Source organism: Manis pentadactyla, chromosome 4, assembly GCF_030020395.1.
Source record: "Manis pentadactyla isolate mManPen7 chromosome 4, mManPen7.hap1, whole genome shotgun sequence".
In the NCBI taxonomy this organism is placed as follows: domain Eukaryota; kingdom Metazoa; phylum Chordata; class Mammalia; order Pholidota; family Manidae; genus Manis; species Manis pentadactyla.
Window position 1 is genome coordinate 187,391,974 of NC_080022.1, and position 23,177 is coordinate 187,415,150.

The 23,177-nt window shown below is 43.5% G+C and overlaps 1 protein-coding gene across 2 annotated transcripts in view; it reads right to left on the reverse strand.

The window, feature by feature from the left end:
- CYTH1 (cytohesin 1) overlaps positions 1–23,177 on the reverse strand; it is a 72,367-nt gene that overhangs the window by 37,340 nt on the left and 11,850 nt on the right. The window contains exon 1 of one of the 2 annotated variants that reach the window (XM_036910435.2): positions 2,475–2,821. The exons of the other annotated variant lie outside the window; for it this stretch is intronic. Within the exon in view, the coding sequence (XP_036766330.2) occupies positions 2,475–2,502 (28 nt within the window). The 5' untranslated portion in view covers positions 2,503–2,821. Of the gene's footprint in view, positions 1–2,474; positions 2,822–23,177 lie in introns of those variants that run through there. 2 annotated transcript variants of the gene reach the window in all.

Below are 23,177 nucleotides of genomic sequence, written 5' to 3' on the forward strand. Positions count from 1 at the left end.
CTTACTAGCTGAGTTCTCAGTTCCTCGTTTTCCCTCACTGGAATAATCAGATTCACTTCAGCTCAGCATTTACTGAGCATCTGCATATGCCAATCCTGTACTCAGAGCTGGGATTTAAATAGCTCCAGTCCCTGCCCTGTGCAGAACATCAAGGCCAGGGGGAGGCGTGTGAGCCATAGCTGCAGTGCAGGCTATCGCCATGTCTGTGCACACCCAGTGCTCGGAGGACACCTGGAGACACCAAGTGGCATCAAAGAGGTCAAGCCTCTGATCCAGGACTTGAAGGACAAATGGATTCCCCAGAGGGAGAAGCAGAGACCAATGTAGACACACATACCCAGTGAGGGGAGGAGGCCAGGGAGTGACTGACTGGGCGCCTGGCGACAGTGAGCACGCCTGGGTCAGGGTCCAGAGCACATCAGGACTAAGCCTGCACTCAGAAGAGAGCCTCCTGCTCCACACAGACAAGGAGCTTCGTTTCCATCACAAAGGTTCAAAGGCAAATCAAGGGGGACTATGCATTACAAAGGTAGATTAAATATAGCTAAAAAACTAAGGCAGTTAAGGAGACGTGCCCAGTGCAGTAACAGGGCCAATCCTCAATTGCACACAATACTGGAATGGAACTGGATGTGCGTAAGCACCAGTAAAGGCAGGGAAAAAGCAACATGTTTAATTTAAGGATTATGGACCTGAGATCAGTGCAGCAGGAAAGGACCTTACCTACCCACCCTGTCAGGCATGCTTTTTCCATAACAAATCTAGTCAAAGCCACTCTGTGAAGGACATGGCGCTGACACTTAGCCCTCGCTCCCCTGGGATCTCAGAGACGTGACAGAGGAAGGTCTCTGTCCCCTTCACTTTCACATCTGCTTGAACGCCATTTCTCTATCTCATCGCAATACCTAGAGGCGTCAACTGCAGCCGTGGCTAAAGAACAACACTGCCCTCCCCAACGTCCCTAATAGACAACAGGACAAAACGCTCCCAGGATGGGGTGAGGAACATGGAGACCCGCCCACTCTTGCGGGTTACTTATTTGAAGCAATGCTGCCCAGTAAGCTTATCTCTAAAATCTATCTCTAAAATCTCTGCCCTAAAATGGTGTCCCACTCCCACCACCAAACCAGGTGCACACGCATGGAGTTGTCTGCACTGAATTTTAAAGCTTCTAGGGTGACAAGAGGCCATGGCACCTCCCCGGTGCGTCTGAAGCCGGGCTCCCCGAAGGACTGGCGGCACATTATGCGTGAAGAAGCGGCAGGACACCAGGCCCACACCTGCTGCCCCAGCATCTTCAGGGAAGTGTCCTCTTCCACTCTCACAAGTGTCCCCTTTTGAAGTAGACACCTTGGCTACTGCAGACTCACTTTTCAGATATAAAACTTACTACACGGGTTGTTCAACCCTGACCTATAGAAGTGCCCCTCATAATTGCCCTTGCAGATGCAAAACTATTATTAAAAGCACCTATATGTTCCACTCTCCCGAAGTCCTTTCACACCTGGTACAGCTTTCCAAATCACCCCACGGATATGGTCCATGGTAATTCGCACTTAGAGGTGAAACTGTAAGATGTGTTTTTTACTACATCGAGGAAAAATATAAAAAAGACACCCAATATTTGTTATAACTTTCACAAAATCCACTTTGAAATATAGCTAGCACTTATTTCACATTTACTCAGACCTCATTGCTACCCATGGACCAGTACACATACTGCTCTTGTGTTATGGCATCAAAACACGGCCATCTGGTGCAGGCGTCACAGTCACACACACCCCCACCCCACATGAACACCTGGGACCTCGGAACAGCCGAATGCCTGGTCCAGGTGCTCTAATCCAGCTCTGCAGAATCTTTGGGATTTTTAAGCCCCAAAATGTGTCATCCCCTTACTCAGTGCTTCACTGTTCACCAGGGGGGTGTGGAGAAGAAGGAAGTTCCACGGTCCCTCCGAGGCTTCAGTCTCTACCTAATGCCCCAAACGGAAGGCCTAGCTAACTTGGTGTATTCCCACTGTCACATTTATTTAATGAGAACCGACGCTCCCTGGTGCTGTCCACCTGCTCTCTGCTGCCTTTACTTTTTAGCGCCACATCATGCTAGACATCGTGCACCTCCCAGAGCTGACCAGCTGCTATTTAGATTGAGGAAATACAGACACAGTCACCAAATAAGAGGCACACTGGCCAGGAAGCACCCAGGGCGGCTCCTTAAGGAAAAGACTGGGGGTGGGGGAGCTTCTTTGGTTTAAAAACACACTGAGTTACACACACTCTCACACAAATGGGCTCCAGCTTCCTCATCACTAAAGCATTCTCTAGTCTTCTAAAAAGAGTTAAGACAAAAACCAGGGCCCGGGTTGGTACTCCTCCCCAAGAGGCAGTAAAACTGTCCTCAGAGGATTTCACATACTGATCAAGCAGATACTTAAACCCCATTCCATATACCTACGCAGGGCTGGGACTCACCATCCTCCTCCTCGGTTTTAAGGACCATTTTTTCCCGTCACAGCAGGACCCTGAAGGTTGCTCTGTTTTGTTCTTCAAAGAACTCAGACCAAAGTTTTCCTGGTAGGTAGGACTGGGTGGGGCCAGGAGTACCTGTGGGCTGTCTAGCCACAAAGCCAGCTCAGAGCGGCTTCCTGGACGACGGAACCCCGGCTCAACTCCTGGACCAATCAACCTCCAGCTGCAGATGCGTCACTCCCGCTCATGGCCACCACCCAGTTCCTTAAGTCAGACCCAAGCAGCTTCCTAGTTAACCACCTCCTCACTGAAAACAGGCCTCAGGAGTCTGATGAATCTAGCAGCTGCACTTCTAGTCTTTTCTCAGATTCATCCAAAGCCCCAGACAGAGACAGCTGTCATCGCTCTCTCTACTTTCCAAGTACTTCTTTAGAATGGAGTCCCTTAAAAACCCCTGGTCTTCTCACAAAGAGATTATATAGCCCATTTCGTAAGAGAATGACTAAGAGATTGTTATCATTAAGGCATGTTGTGAGGTCACCCGCTAAAAGCAGAAGGCAGATTTCAAAGGCAAAAAAAAAAGGAACAGCACCAAACTTCTTTTCTTCATACTCTTATTATGTTCCTAATACATGTTCACTGTTGAAACAGAGCAGTACTGAGGGGGAAACCCTTAATCCTGTCATCTAGGGATAACCTGGGTGGCATTTTGGTGTACGTGCTTACATTCTTTCAGACTTTTGTTCTATGTATTCTTTTCTCATTCTCTCTGTCTCCCTCCCTCTGTTCTCTATACATACTTACACACACATGTATCTCTTTAAATCTTTCGGTATCTCATCTCTCTCTCATATAATACATATAACCATGTATATTATATAATAGATATATCTCTCATGATGCATTTGTATTATCACAGAAGTGTATAGAGAGATATATACAAAGAGAGACACATACAGAAAGATACAGAGAAACAAAAATTGGATATTTTACATGCTGTTTTATAACCAGCTGATTTTACTTACAACAAACATTTTTCCATGACCGTAGAGGGACATCTATCACATTTTTTATTATTCATGATATAGACATAAATTGAACCAATCCTCTACCTTAAGACTTGTAAGTGGTTTCTAATTTTCCTACCAATCTCAACACCCATGTGCACAGGTTCTGGCACATGTCTTTCATTTCTTTAAAAATTCTTAAGAGGTAGAATTGCCGGATCTAAATACAGCTTCTCATGTGTTCACGGGAGGACTAAGGGCTCCCTAATTCAGTTACTTATGCTAACAAGTGACAAGAGGAGAACTTGGACCCTATGGCGTATCACCACAGGGAACAGTTCTTGAGTGTCCACGCTTTGTGTCCAGGACTACACAGCCTAACGCTTCCAATCCTAAAAGCACCCTCTTGAAGTGAGGGCTCTCTTCAGCCCGAGTTCTTATATGAGGACACTGAGACCCGGAGATGTTACACAGCCTGCCTAAGGGCCAAGCCTGGCATTCAACCAAGGCGTCTACCTACAGGGCCCACCCCCTGGCTGGCTCTTTGGCTGGGCTCCCAAACCCCTCCTCCCATCAGTCCTGAGAGCAAACAGTCTCCTGATACAGGCACGTGGGAAGCCACCCTGCTGTGCTGGGCCGGGCCCTCAACGTGGGGTTAAAACGCAACCACCTACAGCGAGACGCTAGAGCACCACTCAGTCACCCTCTGAAGGTGGCCACAGGCCTCAGGGTAGGGGCCTCGGCTCACTCTTTTCCTTCTTGTCTAATAGTAAATATATACACACATATTTTTAAAAGCCACTCTGTTTTGTAGAAGCAATATAAACGCAACTTCTAATCTTTTAGGTCAGTACATCAAAATCAGTTATGCTTCCATCCTCCACCCAGAACAAGTTCCAGGTAAGTCCCACCCTGCTTGATTCCAACACCCAAGTTTAATGATTCAGCATTTCTTCCTTCTGTTGCCAATGCTGGTCTCTGATACTGACCCAAACTTTTTTTTTTTGCCTTTTTATTTATTTTTATTAAGGTATTACTGATATACTCCTATGAAGGTTTCACATGAAAAACACTGTGGTTACTACATTCACCTGTATTATCAAATCCCCCCCATACCACATTGCGGTCACTGTCCATCAGTGTAGTAAGATGCCACCGACTGACCCAAACTTTTACGAGGACAGGTCCCTGCCATTTTCGACTGCTAGGCAGGGGTAGCATGTCTCTCCAAAACAGACCCCCAGGCAGAACTGCTGGGCCCTTCAGCACGAACCCTCAGAGCTTTCAGACAGTGCCACAGGCCTGTCACTTCCCTGATGGGACAAAACTAACTTTGGCCCATTTGCTAGGGAGACCACAGGTCTTACTGTTTACAGTCCACTCCACACTGAGGAGCACATGCTGATGATCTTTCCGTAGGCTTCAGGTGCTTCGTCTTCTGTGAGCCGCTTGTTCGCAGCCTTGCTTGCCTGTTTCCCTGTGGGTTATCTTTCCTGCTGATTGGTAGATTACTAGTCCTCTGTATTATATATTATGAGCATTTTCTCACAATCTGGCACTTGTTTTTAACTTCAGCTGTGTTGTCTTCATGTCACTGTCTATCACCTGACTCTTTCATCATGTCATCTGCCTTCACTGGATGCTGCGTGCCAGGCACTGGACACACGGCAGAGAACTGCAGCGCCTGCCCCAGCAGCCTCCACACCCTCCAGAGAGCTGGGGAGGGCAGGGAAACAGAAGTAAAATGCACATGTCAGGTGACAAATGCTACGTGCGGCTGGTGCATGGTCAGAAGGCAGTCGTGGTAGCAGCAGGGAGGCGGCGTAGCCAGAGCAGAGGGGATGGGCAGGAGCAGGTGAGGCCAGTGGGTAAAGAAGATGGAGGGCTGGTGAAGGCCCTGGTGGCTGTTTTAAGACCTCTGGTTTCTTCCACCATGGGTGAAATAGGCAAGTGCTGCTAGGATTTGGGGCAAAGTGGAGGATCTGACTTTAATGCTGCCACTTGGCTGCTGGGAAAAAGCAGCCGGCCGTGCAGTGAGAGCAAAGCAGGAGGGACGGCCACTCCGCTCATTCAGCCAAATTCCCACCCCATTAACTTTGAAGGCAGAGCCCAGGCTGTGCTGACAGATTCCACGTGGGATGTGAAGTCAGTCAAGGACAACCCCGAGCCTTCTGACTGGGCAAGTACAAGAATGCAGGTGTCATCTTCCAAGTGGGCAGCAGGGTGCCAACAGGATGCCCACCCCCTGCAGGGTACACCTCAGCCCCTGCCACACCACTCCAGTCACCCACAGCCCACCCCACCTGGCTTCTCTGGACCATGCTGCTCGTCTTCTCCTATCACTGCTGCATTCTTGCCATGCTGCTCAGTCCACGTTCTCAGAAGAGGGGTTCTAAACAGCTCACCCAATAGCCATCGTCCCTGTTGGAGCACAGTAGGCCACCCCACAGACTCTTGGCTGGCCTTTAGGACAGATTTTTGCTCAACTCCATAAACTGCTGGCAGAAGAGCTGCCACTAAGGCCTTAAAAATGGGAGTGTGGCAGCGCCCACGTGGCCCGACACCACGCTATCTTCTATGTGATTCCTGCTGTTCCAAAGCTAGCTCAACACACAACGCTGTTAAAAAGAAGTACAAATGAAGAGGCATGTCTTCAGTCCCTTAAAATAGAAATTTAACTACTGAAGCACCAAGTCTGACTCATAAGAAAATTTATGCATACCTTATCCACACCGGGGCATTTTTGAGATTGAAAGTGGGTATTATTCATAATCACATCAACCAACAGGCAGGAACTGGGGCTGGCCTGGCCAGTCTCAAACCTGCTCAAATTATCATCCTACTCACGAGACATGTCAAATAGAGTGCGTTGAAGATTTTAATGTAGCTATTTAAAGGGAAGCTGTATAGAAATTCTAGGTATACTTTGAGACGACCAGAAAAACAATGGCTCTTATAAAACCAGAACAGCAATGTAGGCCTTCGAGCAGCACCTGAGGACTGAGCTGGGGGATGGGAACCGGCCAGGTCCTGGAGTAAGCAAAACCGACAAAGAAAAGACTTTGTAGCTCTCCATGCTGAGAAATCCTACATAAGTGTGTTTGGATGCAGGTCTTCTGAGTTAAGACATTTTATATTTTTAGTTAACAAAATACCTTAAATAGCCTTAATGTTTTACCTCCGCCTCATCTCCTCTGGTGACAGATAGGTGAGGACATGCAAACATGTAATGGCAAAAAGGGCACAAGAAAACTTACATGAATATTCATGGCGTATTCTGGGGAAAGGTATTTTTCTCAGCATGACACCCATATTGGTCCTCATCCCAGGGAGACAGAGAGGCATTCAGAGTGGGAATCGGGGTAGCTGGGCGAGGGATCGCCTCTAAGTGAGGTGGTGACGAAGACCGCAGGGCTAGCACAGGGGCGGCCGCCTGACCACAGCTTGGGTAGAGGGCTCAGCTAACCCTCAGTCACCGGCAAGGAGAACACACCTCGCCCTCCCTCCCCACTGCCCTCCAATCCTCTGGACAAAGCGTCAGGGGCCAGAGGGCAAGGGGGCCTTCAGACGCAGGCCCACTCAGGGCGGCCTCCAGCGGAGCGCAGGACGGAGGAGGTAGAGAGGGTGAGCGGCACGGCGCCAAGCCACGGGGCACAGGGGGCCGCTCCCTGAAGTCTTCAATGGCCATCAGCTGCTGCCAGGGTCTCAGCTCCTTATCATGGCTTCAAGACCCTCCTTGATCTGACCCTGCTGCCTGCCCAGGTCACTCAACCCTGTTTCTTTTTTTTAACCAAAACAACACACATACCTCATATAAAAAGCAGATAGTACCTAAGACTTAAAACAGAAAACCAGTTTCTGCCCAGCTCGACCCCCCACCTTTAAATCCCGCTCCAGGGGTGGCTCTTCCAGCTGTTTCTCCAATAATCACCTTCCTGTTTCTAAATCACATGCCTACATTCTGTTCCCGAGTTTTCAACACCAAACATGGTTTGCCTGCCACAGAAGACTGAAGACTCAGCTTTCACTCCTCCCCACATGCACACACTCAGGATAGTCAGACACAAACTTTTGGTTAAATCAGTGTTTAGTATTTCCATAAACATTGCTCACAACTTAGCTATATATATAACGTACTATGATTAAAATTACCACAGAATGGCATTGTCTTTTTTCCTGGTTGCTTAGTTCTGTTATTAATTGCCCAACTCTACCAAGGTAGGAAACTGTCAGTACGGTCACGCAGCCCAGCTCCTCTGCCCTGAGCCGGCCATCCAGCACCCCCCACCTGCACCTGCCGGCTCCGGCTGCTCTTGAGGCCTCCTGTAGGACAGCATCCTGAGAACGCCCTCAGCCAGCTCCCAGTGCTGTGTCCTGTTTCTCTGATGCCATGTTATTTCCTTTCTGGCATTACTTACTCACTCCCCTAATGACCAACACAAAGGGTGTGGAGGAGTGGGTTTTTCATTAGTGTTGTGAATTTTGCATGTCTAAAAATACCTCTATATTCTCATCTCACACTGGATTGGCATTTGGGCTGGGTATGGAATTCTAAGTTGCAATCATTCTTCCTCAGAATGATGAGGCATCCCCTCACTGCTTTCTGTTCCTGACTTGCTGTTTATAGTGTCATCCTGATTCTCAGTATTTTGTATATGACCTTTCTCCTCTCTCGAGAGCTTTCTGGGTCATATCTTTACCCTCAGTGCTGTGAAATTTCATAATGAAATGACTAGATATGAGTCCTTTTTCATATATTATACTAGCTACTAGGTAGATCCCGGTTCTGAATCTTATATTCTTTAATAATTTTCTATCTTTTTTTCTCCAGTTTTCCTTTTTTGTTATTTCTGTTAGACACTGGACCTCCACTGTGTATCCATTTTCTTATCTTTTTAACTCCTACTTTTCACCTCCTTTTTAAGCTGCTTTCTGGAAAATTTTCTTGCAATGTTTGTCTCCTTCCTCCCCAACAAATTCCTATGTTGAAACTCTAATGTGATGGTATTTTGAGGTGGAGCCTTTAGAAGGTGATTAGGTCGTGAGGGTGGAGCCTCATGAATGGGATTAGTGCCCTTATAGAAGAGGCCAGGAGCTAGCTGCCTCCCTTCCTACCAGGTACGGCCAGCAAGAAGACGTCCCTCTGTAAACCAGGAAGAAAGCACTCACCAAGAATCCAGCCGTGATTCCAGACTTAGAACTCTGAGAAATGTTTAAACCACCCAGTCTGTGGTATTTTGTTATAGCAGCCTCAACTATGACAATTCTCTAGTTTCTCTCTCTAATAAATGTTTTATTTCTATTTTTAATTTGCAAGAACTCACTCTTAATATCTGAACATTCCTATTTGATAGCATCCTATCACTATATAATATCTAAGAATATTAAGTATATTTTCAAGCTTTCTTCTGTGACCTGTTCCCTCAAATTTTTCTTCTGTTTGCTTTGTTCTCTTGTTAATACTGAAGATTTTCCTTAAATGTCTAGCAAACACAGGCTGTTTCTTCACATTTAAGAGCAGGGCACTAGCCACATGATTAGAAGCTCTGTGTGTGGTGGTGCAGCCTACTGAGTGATGGGTGTTATTTAAAAATAATAAAGCAGTAACACATAAAGACCCCACAAAGTGGCTCTGTAGTTTCTTTTTTCTTGGACTAGCGACCCAAACAATCATTCTCTAATCTCCTCCCTGGGCTGGGTGGGCTGTAAACATGGCCTGCAACATATGCAGAGCTAAGCAGAAGGAAAGAGGAAAGAACCCACAACTAAGTACACAGACTTTCACTCCCTCTCTTTGCCTTCAGAGCCTTCTTCAGAAACTAAATCTTCATGTTTTGCCAAAAGTGGAAGAGAAATTGCCTTGCTGCAAGAGATACAGAAGACATCTGAGAGTCTTAACTGCCTGCCATGAACACTTTCAACCCACCTCTAGTTTTCAGCCTCACGCCGTATCTCCAACCTCAGAGGCCTAAGGTGCCTTGAAGGCTTTCTGGGATATGGGGGCAAATCGATTTGCTTCCTGATGGCCTCCTGGGCTGTGTGGGCTTAGATCCATCACGAACTGCCGTGGAGGAGCGGCATAGGCAGACAACCACCCAGTGCCCTGACCCCCAGGAGTGCACCTGGAGCTCGGGGGGAGAGGGACAAAGATATCAACCTTCTGCAGACAAAAACCCAGCAACACCTGGAAATACTCCAAACTCTTCGGAAGGTTATTTCTACTTGGAAAACATGTACCTGTGCTGTTTTCCCTCATAGGTGCAAATAGCACCAAACAGACTTTTCAACAACAAAAAGACTTCAGAACAAAGTAAATGTGTGTTGCAAAGAACTCACATGAAGAACCCCAAGAACACTGCTGTTCCCTCACAAACACCCACCTTGGACCTGGCAAAGCAAGTGATGGGCTCTCTGATCACATCTGCCAATATGCAACTCAATGAGGCAGAATTTTTAGCATTTTTAGCATAAAAGAAAAGGCAAAATCGAGTAGATTTTTAAAAATCCAAACTGTGCCCTTTGTTTTATGTACACAATTTGAATTTCAACTTTTTCCAAAATGAATCATTAACTTTTCTAAGAAAAGAGTAAGAACAAAAAAGGTACAATCCTTCACCATGTCTGATCTCATTATCTACATGAAAAAAATTGTTGAAAAATGATATAGTTTTGAGTTTATGAGCATTTTCTGAGAAGGGGGTCCCCACCCTCATCTGATGCCCAGAGGGAACGCTGTGCTGGCGTATCTGTCCGGGATGGCAGCCCTCTCAGGTGGGTGCAGGGCAGCGCCGTCCTTAGGAAACCCAGGGAAATGGCTCCCGTTTCTGGTGGTGATGGGACCTGCCCTACAGGACGGCTCTTGGCACCCACCACCACCAGCCTCGCCACGGGCCTTGGAGATTGTGGGAATGTGTTAGGTATACTTCAGAAAACAGGAATTTGATGTGTTCATATGCTAAAGAGAAACTTCTTCCTCCACAGAGGCGGAGAAGCAACAGTACGATTCATACACGATAAAGAACACTAATAAACCTGAAGTTTGAACTTGAAACTATACCTGAAAGTAGTTGCTAACAGTAGTTTTAAATGCCCTTTAAGATAAAGTAAAAAATACTAGGACGTGGTAAATTTGATCTGTGCTGCCCTCTGCTGGAATCAGAGATTGTTAAAAGATTTACAATTATCCATTTTTGCCAATAAATTAAATTACCTTTTGAATGTATGCAGGAGGAAAAGGGAATTCATGTTCTACTTAGCATATAGGCTGTGCTCTGCTGATGCTCAGCAGTATTTATTTTCTGAAAGGGTTTTGTTAATATTAAAATTGGTTTGCCCTCTGTCCACACACTAGCTAATTTATGGGAATAGGAAATAGCCAATGGGGACTTAGACAGGCAGAGACAGACAAGAAAGAATATATACAATAAATAATAGATTAATCGGCGTGCTAGAACGTGGGAAGTGCTATGGGGAGAATGAGGAAACCAGGAGCACAGGGGAGGGGATTTCCCAAGCATGAAATACGGTGGTCAGAGCGGCATCACCAGGAGATGGGAGCTGGGCCTTGGTGACTCCCCCTCCCTTCCAAAACAGACCTTATGCAGGCTTTTCTCTTCTAAAATTCAGTGTTGTACAAGATGCATTTAATATTCTTCTCCAAACCTCCTCTTTCCTATTCTTCACCATGAGGACCAATGAAATTAACTGTACATCTGACTGGATTCCCAAGGCCATTTTTCCTGGTGAAGAGACTTGACTCAGGGACACATTAGCGTCCGAGCCTTCCACGTTCTGTGCCTTCTTAGGAGAAGGTCTCATCACCCAGTAACCTAAAATCCTCTTCCTTTCAACCTCATTCAATTAGAAACACCTGTTCTCCTACTTGCTAACTTGTGTTCACACACATGTTCCTCATTATTTTTTAAAAATCTGTATACTAAGTACTCTGCGTTCATTCAAGAAAGATGAGTCTTTACTGTGTGCTCAATTCAATGGTGCCTGTTGAACTGTGCCACGTACCATGGGGGCTGGGGGCACTGGAGGACCAGGTGGTGGCAGCAGCCATATCAACTACCGTGCAGTATGTGAAGGGTGAGGCTGGGAGGCTGGGTCCTCCAAGCTCTTGGAGGAAGAGTGTCAAAAGTCAGTTCCTGAGAAAGGTGGGGAGAATGGGGGAGCAGGCACCCCAAAAAAGGATAATGGCTTTTGAGAAAATCCACAACTTAGTGGCATTATCTGGTATCTGGAGGGAGATCTGGGGGAGACTCAAATCCTACCCTGTGGCCACATTCTTGAAGGAAGCACAGACCAACCTTTGGGGTGAGCAGCCACTGTCTGGGAGAGGAAAGACATTTTTAGAGAGAGCTACACAGCACGAGGCCTTCGCGACCTGCTGCGCCTGGCTCCCCACTGGTCTACTGCCACTCCGAGAGCCCCACCATCCACAGGCACCCACTCCCATGTCTGTACTTCCATGACATTTCATCCTTCCAAGAACCTGGCTCCCAACCTAACCTTTCTCTGCTGAACACATCTCAGTCCAGTTATGCTCCTCTTTTTTAAAACTATTTTAATACCCAAAGTAACAGAACAAGTATATGTTGGGTAGGCTGCATATTCTCTTCCCAGCCAGCAAACCTACTTGGAAAAGAAGTTGGCACAAAAAAGAGACTTTGTAAATGCAGGTTCCAAGATAAGAGGAATGGTGGTCCAAACAAGAAACAGGCTCTTGGAGCTGTTGACAGCCTGATCAGGTCTGTCACACTAAGTGAAGGGACAAGGGCATGCACGATAATCAATCAAGTAATTTCTAAAAGTGTGTATCAGTTTACAAAAATACAGGTAATTTTCACAGAAATACAGAATCTCTTTTGAGCATCAAATAGTGCTGAGCAGAGCAGGAGACCCCCTCCTACCACCACCATCCTCATCACCCCACTTCATGGTGATGAGAAGTGACAGGAGCCACACTGTCCAGGCCTGCCAAAGCCACACCTGGTGGGGTCTTCCCTCTGCTGATCTGTTCTCCAGTGCCCCTCACCCTGATGGGATGCACACTCCAGCCACAGCGGCCAGACAGACACATGCAGCACAGGGGTAAGGTGTGATTTCCCTAAATTCTGAAATTGCCTAATGACAGCATCTCTAGTGAAACAAATTTAAGAACCACAAATGTAAATCAGAAAGAAAGTTTTCCTAAAGGCTAAGTGCTGGTCTTTTTGTTTTTATCAAAGTGAACTGCTTATGAAATAAAGCATAAATATTAAATGATCACCATTGTTTTTAAACACAAAAAAGGATTTGTCTCATAAAAGGCAGAATAGTCCAAACATACTTTTTTCTTGTTTTAAAACTATGTAAGAAATATATGATTACTATGCTCCTGGCTATGGCAAGGGTGGGGTGACATATAAAATACAAAAAATAGAAGTCCTTTTTTATTGCCTATAGAACAAAGGCTAAACAGTATGTATTTTCTACAAGTTACTTATTCTCAGTTAACATGTCTTAGAGATATGCCTATGTTGGAGCACAGACATATACCTCAATTTTTAAAAACTGTACATTCCACAGTGAAGTTTGATTGCTACTGATGAATCTTTCAGCTGCTCCCAAAACCTATTAGCAAAGCTGAGCTGAAATTAACATTCTTCTACATCTCTCTGTACCTTTGGTAATCTGATGGCTGTTGTAATTTACATTTCCCTGCTTATTAGGAAGACTGAACACTAATAATGTTCATTGGCTATCTATGTTTCTTCTGTGAATTCTTCCTATCTTTTGTCCTATTTTGTTAATCTTTTTATTAGTTTGTAGGTACTCTTCATATATTTTGAATAGTTATCCTTTGCTTGTAAGTGTTACAAATATTTTCTCCAACTATACTGGCTGCTTTAGCTATTTTTTATGAGAGTTTTTGTCACACAAATTAAAACATAAATAATATATTTACATATTAAATTCATTTATTAAGTCAACCCAGTCAACTGTTCTTCTTTTACAACTTCTGGGTTTTCTGACCTGCTTAGGAAATAGCATTCCTTCCCAATAAAACTGCAAAAATATTCACTTTAAAATTTACATATACACAATGTACATTTTTTATAAATGCATGTATTTTTGTCATTCTATACTTAAAAACAAAAAACGCACCACGGATTATAGGTCAAAGTGTGTGTGTGTGTGTGTGTACACATGTTAAGTATATATATATATATATATATATAATATGTTAATACACTTTGACCTTTCGGAGGCTTTTGTTTGCTTTTTCAGTACAGAATGATGGAGGGAATCTACACTCTTTCTGAATGCACAGTCACCACTTACTGAAAAGCACACCCTTCTCCCCCTGCTCTGAAATGTCACCAGGCCAGTACTATGCAGTGACTCAAAGCATGGGCCCCAGAGCTAAGAACTTGGGTTAGAGGCCTGCTTCACCATTTACCAGTTATTTATATGTAATGTAAGTTGCTTACTCTCTCCATGCCTTTTAGTTTTCTCATCTCGGAAATGGAAGAGAATTTTCCCACTTCACAGGGTCACTGTAAGTGTACTTAAACAGTGCAAGCATCCGGTAAACACATATATGTGTTAGCTATTATTATTATAAACTAAATTTGCACACAAACGTTGGCCTGTCTAGTCAGTGCTATTCAACAAAAAAAGTGTGAAAATATGTAATTTAAAATTTTCTAGTACCTACATTAAACTAAAAGAAACAGGTGCAATTAACTTTAATAATGTATTTTATTTAACCCAATATATCTAAAACATTATCATTTTAATATACAATATGTATAGTAAGTAAGTAATATAGTTTGCATTATTTTTTTCAGACTAAGGTTTCAAAATCCAGTGCCTGTTTTCATGCTCCAAGTCCTCCAAGTGCATGACGGAGGCATAGCGGCCACACTGGAGAGAGGGGCAGGCAGGGCTAGGCTGCTCATGGGTAGGTTACACAACCTCCATTCGTGACCGATTAGAAACTGAAGGAATCTTTTTTTTAACATGACAAAGGGTTATCTATAAACAGCTTACAATAAATGTTATACTTTGGACGCAATGTTGAAAGCTTTTCCTTTAAGAATGGGAATGAATGAAGGGTGTCCACTCTCAGAGACTCCACTGGTCTGTGCTGGAGGGTTTTCTAGCCTGATCTTTCTCAACCAAGAAGCCTAGAAGAACTAGGCTCTAAGGCCCTAGGCAATTAAATAGGGCAAGAAAAAGGTATAGCTTTGGAAAGAAGAAAAAAAATGAAACCATTATTATCACGGCTGGTTTGCCTGTCCACACAGAAAAGGTGAAAGAACTAAAGATAAATTGTTAGACTCATGAGCAGGGTTTAACAAAGCTGCTGGCCACAAAATTAATATAAAAGCACAAATGCATTTCTCAACACATTAGCAACCAACAATAATTAAATGCCTAGTAATAATTCTATTGATAATGTGCGAGAGTTTTACGGAAAAAAAATTCTAAAATTTTATTCAAAGACTGTGAAAAGGGCCTAAATGGAGAAACTACTCTGACTCCATATACTAAAAATATCCATTTTTTCCAGAAGATCTATAGATTCAATGTGATTGCAAATCACAACCCCGGCTGGGTTCACTTGTTTTAGGGATTATAAGATAGTGTGGTATTGGCATGGCACAGACCAACAGAACACAGAGCCCAGAAACAGCCCCCCTGCAGAAACAAATGCTTGACATATGACAGAGCTGGCAAAACAGATCAGTGGGGAAAAGAATCACAAACCCATGTTCCTATAAATGCTCCTGGGGATACAGCCATCACATGAATACCAGGAAATATGACTATGAACGGTCATAGCAGCATTAGTAGCAATAGTACAAAACTGGAAACCACCTAAGTATCCATCAGAAGTGGAACAGGGTTTTAAAAATTGCAGTATATTCAAACAAGGAAATACTGTATGTTGGTAAAAATGAATAAACTATGGCTATATTAAACAACATGGCTAAATCTCACAGACATAACGGTAAGCAAAAATGCCTTCAAAAAGAAAACTTTACTGGAATAATTTTATACCAAATACAAAGAAAATATTAAGGACAGAGTGACATTTTATAATATGCAACTTCAGAACACACAGACCTCTCACATACCCTTTCCTAGTAAACTTCTAGAGAATGTGCTTCTGAAAACTTAGGTAAACCAAAAAGAGGGAAGATATGGACTTAAGAAAAGGTGATCCAATGGAGAAGTGATCCCAGAGCAACTCTGTGGCAAAGTCCAAGCAAAGGGCACAGCACAGACCTCAGAGCAACTAACCTAGATCCGAGCAGACATGGTGGGCACTACCAAGGGGTCAGCAACCCCAGTGTCTAAGCTGATAGTAAACACAGGGCAAAAGGGAAGCATTTTAGAAAACAACAGATCATTTCAAAGAAAACCAGGCAGAGGACAAACTGATGCAATTATAGCTCTGGGAAAAACAGCGCAGTAAGAGAGAGTAAGCATGGTTGTAGAACACTGCATGGCTCAGGGCAGCGTCAGGATCAACAGCAAGTCAACAAATCTTGTCTGAAACAGGCGACCAAGCAGCAGCAGAAGGATACTGTTTTAAATAGGGAGATAAATTGTGTGACAAACATTAAAAAATTCAAAATGGTAGTCCCTACATCTTACTACACTGATGGACAGTGACTGCGTTGGGGTATGGGTGGGGACTTGATAATATGGGTAAATGTAGTAACCACATTGTCTTTTCATGTGAAACCTTCATAAGAGCGTATATCAATCATATCTTAATAAAAAATTAAAAAGAAAAAACAAATGGTTGCCCCAAGGGAAAGGGTCTCAAGGTGGGGACAGGGAACTGCTATTCTTCATTATAATACTTTCAGTCTATAGGATATTTTTCTTTTCTCCAAGATGGCAAATATTTGTTTGTATTTGTTACTTAAGATATATTTGTAGGTTAAATAATTTTTAAATAAGGGGGCTGAAATTAGTGCAGTGCTTCCAAAAATATAAAAGAATTAGTGTTGGTTACATTTGGAGTTCCACTTATGTGAAGATTTAACAATATTTGAAAAATTACTTTAACTTGAAAATGGTATTAACATGTTGAATTTCCTTAAGGCAGAATTTTTTAAAACTGATATATAATTCACAAACCATAAAATTCACTCTTTTAAAGTGTACAATTCAGTGGTTTTTTAGTATACCCACAAAGTTATGTAATTATCGCCACTAATTCTGGAATGTTCTTATCACCCCAAAAATCCCATACCCATTAGCAGTCACTTACTCCCTGTTGCCCATACCCCCCAGTCCCTGGCAACTACTAAGATGCTTTCTGTCTCTATGGATTTGCTTGTGTACAATACGTGGTCTTCTTGTGTCTGGCTTCTTCCCCTTGGCATGTTTTCAAAGTTCAGCCATGTTGTAGCATGTATCAGAGCTCCATTCCTTTTTATGGCTTAATAATATTCTTATTTTGTTTACCCATTCATCAGTTGGACAATAACCATGTACATTTGGCTAACATGAATAATGTTGTTACAAGCATTCATGTAATATCTTATATGGTCTTTTAAACTATGTATGCATATCACTGTGATAAAAATAAACTTTAAAGTATTCTCTATTTTTCTACATGAATCCTACCTATTCTTCAAAGTCCAGCTCCCAGGACTCTCAAGTCATCTACCATGGCCCATATATAGGAAACAAACTGAAGGCGCCCACTCAGATTTACAGCAAGTTCTATGAACTAACACTCCCATTCTCCAAGATGAAAAGTGGGTGCTGAACCAGCACATGTGCCTTTAGTTAATCATGTTAGGTATTCCATCAGCTCAGTAAAAGTACTCATCATCCTATCATATGATGAATGGATGGTTTCAACACTGTCCTGAGTCAAAAGAAATGTGTTTAAAGATACAAGCTGAATGGTTTTGTAGGAGGACAATGGTGACTAAGCTATCAGAAAAGTTCACGCTTTAACTGGATTAAATCAATGCATTACAAGCACCACACATTTATGATAAATCCCACTGATATTTCCAGAAGTGATCTTTCTAGTACTTTTACTACTTGGGGGATACAAAATTAAGGACAGGAAGGGGAGATGGTCAAATTATTCATTGGGTTTCCTGTGTACTTCTAAACCAAATTCAGTTAGTAATTTAAAAATGTCCAGCCTTCACTAAATATGAAACAGTTGACATCACAGAGTGAAATTTCAGCATGTTCAGGAAAGCAAAGTTCTCTGACATACAAAGAGTGAGTGCAGGGCGGGGGCGGGGCAGGTTGGGGGTTTGCTGGCCTGCTGTTTTGGCTTCGGAGGTCTGCTCTGATGCACAAGCACTGCACAGCCCCTTCCTGTTTCCTTTGCTCCCCTATGCCTGACTAATCAGACATCACTCCTTTCTTGTAAACCACAAGACTAACGTTACAAAATGGGTGCACTCCACCCATCCCCTGTGCTCAGCTGACGGGGAGTGTACCGCACAGAGGGGCCGGAGCCACCACATGACAGAGGCCCTGGGGGAAGACAGTGTGCCGCACTCTGTCGTGGAGCAGACCAGGCAGAAGGGGAGGCCTTAAGCCAGCCAGTCCAAGCTTCTTCATCTCTGCCCTAATTTTAACACAAACTAAGCAGAAACCATTGTTTTGTCTAAAATCTAATCTCCTTGTTTTAGAATGCAGGAGATTTTAGTTAAACACAAAATAAATAAGAAAATACAATCTACTTTTTTTAATACCATTTTTAAAATTAAGGTATTATTGACATACACTCTTATGAAGGTTTCACATGCAAAACTGTGTGGTTACTACATTCACCCTTATTATCAAGTCCCCCCCATACCCCATTGCAGTCACTGTCCACGATAGTAGTAAGAGGTCACTGCTTAATACAATCTACTTTTGAAGGACGTTTCTTCAAGATTTTCTTCAAGCTCTTACTTAAATCATTGTTCAGATGTTTATTTTCACTAAAAAAAAAATCCTTCCAGTCTCAAAAACATTTATACCAGGATTAGAGGCAGTTCTCAGTTTGCAGAAGCTACCATTACCCAAAGAAGGACCAAGTGCTCCTACAATAATACCAAGTATTTGTCGCATGAACTACTTCTCAGCCTGTTCCCTCTACGTCCGTCTGAGAAGGGAAAGCTGATCAATGGCCGGTACAGTCTCCCACATGCCCAGAAGGGGTAGAGCACGAGGTGCAGGTGCGCAGTGACGCCTACCACAGGAAGCTGATGTCACATCCTGGAGAACAATGCCGGGGGCCTCCACCAACACTGCAGCAGCAGAGATTAGGAAAAGCAGATCACTTTAGAAGTACCACTAATGCACTGAAAACGAGAGAAAGGGAAGAATCAGGGTTCATTTCCAACACTTAATCTGCACACCTTTATGGGCGGACGTGCTATTCCCTAGGACGGGGAAAGCTGGGGACACAGCATCAAGGGCTCTCCTGTGACACGCTGATTTTGAGACCCCCTTCAGGAGTCCCCGGGGCGATGATAAATGAGGCAGGGAGCCACAAGAGCCCTTAGTTTAGCGGGAGGAAGGGGGCGAGAGATACAGATACATCACAGCCTTCCTGCACCTGGGAACACCGGACAGCACTTCAATACTGCACTTGGGGCCACTTTAAACAGCAAAGCCACCAACATAAAAGGCAAAACATGGCACTAAACAGAGCACATAAAGGACCCTTGTTTACAGCATGAGAACTGAAAGAAGGACGCAGAGCATCACTGTGTTCACTGCACCTGGGAGCCTGCGGGGCCACTGGTGCTTTTCCCTGCCCTGCGCACATTCACAAATGACCACAAAATCACCACTTTCATATTGATTTAGGGTTACAAATAAGTTTTAGTGAGTGGGCAAATTCACAAATACAGAATCTACAAATAATGAGTATTGGCTGTGTAAGTAAAGCTTTAAAAACATCAGTGGTAGCACTTGGAGCTATTGGTTGTATCAAATGATAATTCCAAATGTTTAAAAGATGTGATTACTAGGCAAGAAACAGGGAGAAACTTGACCTGCTTTACAAATTTGCAACATATTCCCAGATGCTTGAATAGGGGGGCTCCTCCTATTTCCCCTCCTCACCAGTTATAAAGCTAATAGTTTGATCTCAGTTCTCCAACTCCTTTCTCTATTTCTAGCAATTCAGAAATTGGAAGGGAAAGAAATTTTATTTATTACTCTCTCCCACTGCAAAGGAGAGCTTTATCATATGCATTTCATAGGAATTTTCATAGAAATTACCTTTAAAAAGTGGCTATTGGAGAGTAGAGCTCCTGGGCATTAGAGGGCACCATATACAAACATGAAATGCCAAAGGAACCTGGTTCAGAGTAAAATTAATATAACCCCTGAGAAAGGTGACATGGACCTCATGACTCTTCCTGAAAAAGTGGCTATTGGAGGAAAGTCACTATAAGCAATTAACTGGCTACAGGACTATGAGAATAAATAATGCTGCCAATTGTTAAGCTGACTGAGACCTTCAAAAAAGCATGTTAGTTTGTACCTTTGACCAAATAAAGGTAAGTAATGTCACAAACCTCGTATCATAAAGTGACTGTATAGATTAAATTTCACATTGAAAATGTAAGATGCCTAATTAAATACAAAGCTATCAGTAGTACTATAGAACACGACACTTCTTTTTTCATACAAGATAGATCTGCCAAAAAGGCATGTGTAATCTTGGTTGGGAAGCATGACATCCAAGAACACACTGAAAATGAAGAGTATTCTCACGGGGTTAATTACCAAATCTCCCCCGAATATGTACTCTTCCTTTCCCCAAGTATTTAGGCATGTACATGAGTGAGCCGGGTAACAAGAAACCCCAGGAGCATGAGGACGTTGGGGCCAAGCCTCTCATGCCATCCCAAAGGCTGAGAGACTGTAAAGGATCAGAGGGTGCACTTGACCTGAGGGAATCTTGCAGATCACAAACATTAAATTAAGCAGTACTAACAATTAGTATAGAAAACAGTACATAGTAAGGCATTAAGTGTACTAAATAGGTGATTTACCATACTGTAATTATGGAAAGATCAATTTCCCCGACTATAAATTAAATTACTTTTAACTCCTACCATCTAACTCATCTTTGGACATAAACCACTGATTCTTTAGAATAACCTTTAATTAATACCTTAATTCAAAAAAGTAAATGATCTACCTAGTAGTTCAAATACCCAAACCCCCCAAAATAACAGAACTGTTCTAAAAAGATTTTAGAAACTAATCCCTTTTAAAAATATATTAACCGCCAGCACCCCTCCCCTGCTGCCCTTTAAAGATTCAGCATTTTGAGTGGTGGTGTGTGGCAAACGCCTGGCTATGAAATGAGGACACTCATCCTCTAGCCACACTCAGGAAGCTCTTCTGGGTTGTGTTTGTCTCACAAATGTTGTGGACAAAAGCCATGAGCCACCAAGAAGAAGCTCACCCAGAGAGATGGAGAAAGTCTGCAAAGGGAAGCACAGGAAAGTGCGCACTGATGCTGACAGACCTGTAACAACACACTTTAGGAAGAGCATTAAAAGATGATTATCAAGCAAAGTTTAAGCTTCTTTCCACCAGGATGTCCCTAAGCAGGCACTGTTTTCCCTAACCTAACACAAAAGAATTTTAAAACCTATCTGTTCAAAATGAAATCATGGCTTGTGTGGACTCACTTTTAAAAGTCTTTAACACAACTTGGGGACACAGTGTCTACAAAAATGCCCTGTCAGGCACAAGGGGACAGAAATGCTGTAAAGTGAGGAACACAAAGTCAAACCAATGGCCTATATCCAAAAAACACAGCAAAAATTAGACTAGTTATCCACAAGGTAGAAAGCAGATGGGTTTCCACCTTAACTCTTAAGAAAACCTCACGTGAACTCAACAGAGAAATGAAACTGGATGAGACGTACACTCCGCGGAGACACCAGCTCCCTTTCTGGGTTACAGGCACAGTTCTCCTTCCACCTAGAATATCAGCTCTCTGAGAACTCTGTTCATGTCTAAATCCCAAGACCCATAGTGTTCAGCCCCTAATAGGTGTTTGAGGAATATCTGTGAAATAAATGAATAAAAAATGACCTGGAAAAGAAGCTGCTATAATTCTCCCATGCTGACTTACACAAACACTAGGCAAGGTCTGAGAACAAAGCTCACCACACCAACACTGAGAGAAGAGAGAAAAAAACATTTAAAAGTTATATCAAAAGCCAGTGATTAAAAAACAACTCAGTGTCAGGAAGGGTAAATTAACCAATACCATCATATACTAGTATGAAATGTAAATGTGACAGAACTTACTAGAAAGCCATTTGGTAGTACATACTAGAGACTAAATAAAAAGTTAAGCTCACTGACCCAGCAATTCCACTTTTACAGGAATCTAGCCTAAGAAAATCATCAGAAAAGTATGAAAGGTTTTTATCAACAACATTACAGCGCTATCTGTTACAGGAACAAAGTGCAAACTTCTAAATAACCAAGGAAAGAAAATTAAGTGACAGCACATCCACATAATGCTGCATTTGGCAAAGGCGGCTCACCCCTGGGCCCGGGCATCGCCACAAGTCCCTCTGTCACATGTGGCTGGTCAAAGAGGCCACAGTACAACTTGCTGGCTCCCAGGGGAGGGGCCTAGCTCTCCTGCTGCTCACTACAGAAGGTTCCTGGTCCTTGGATTCTCTCTGCAGACCATCCTGGTTCAAGCACGGCCATCACCCGGCCCATCGTGCCATTCCGTGGGGCTTGGGGCCCAGGCTGACATCCTGCTGTCTGCCGGGCCGTGTGTGATGAACTGTCTGATTCTGACCCAGTGGGTCTTGCTACCTGCTTCCAGCCCCCATGGAACTGTGGGGAGCCAGCTGGTCTTCCTGTCCTCTCCTCTGGAATCTTTCTTCTCCTGCTTTCTTCTATGAGGATGGGGTCTTTCCCTGACAGATGCCACAAAAATGTCCATATATAAATTTTAATGGCAGAGAAAAAAAGCACCTATGTTTAAAAGAGCAAGCTACAAAGCATTCCACAGAATGACTGAAACTAATTTTTAGGTTTATTTTTTAATCCTACATTTTCCAAAAAGAACTTTAAGACAGGAGAACATGTAGGAATACGCATAGAAAACAAGACTGAAAAAAAAAGTATACAAAAATGTTCATGGCGATGGATCCAGGGGGTTCATCACACTCTTCCCTCTGCTTTTGCATGTGTTTGAAATTATCCATAACAATAATTGTTTTCAAAGTTTGCCCAAGTGCTACAGTAAGAAGACATATACAACTGCAGCCAATCCTAGCATACCATGTGAAGTGGCCTAACTTCCAGACTATCTGCCAACAGCCCACGGAGAGACTGAAAGCTACTCAGAAGGCGCTTCTGCAAGGAGGCCAGACTCGGTTCGCAGGCCTCATGTCCCTGGTCCCAGTGGGAAAGGAGCAGGATCTTTCTGGGTCACTTCCTCAGTGGGACAGAGCAGGCCTGTTCAATGGCACCATCCAGGGGTGGCCTAGCAACAGAGCAACACAGAGGGGAGGTGTCATCTAAGAGGAGTGTAACTAAAACCACACAGACACTCGGGCCGCTGAACTGGGGAGGCCGATACACCTGGCAGCTATAATAAAGGAGTAAAAAAAAAAAGAAAACCAAGCTTGGTTATTTTTTTTGCCTCTTTTATCTGTGGAAAAACTTA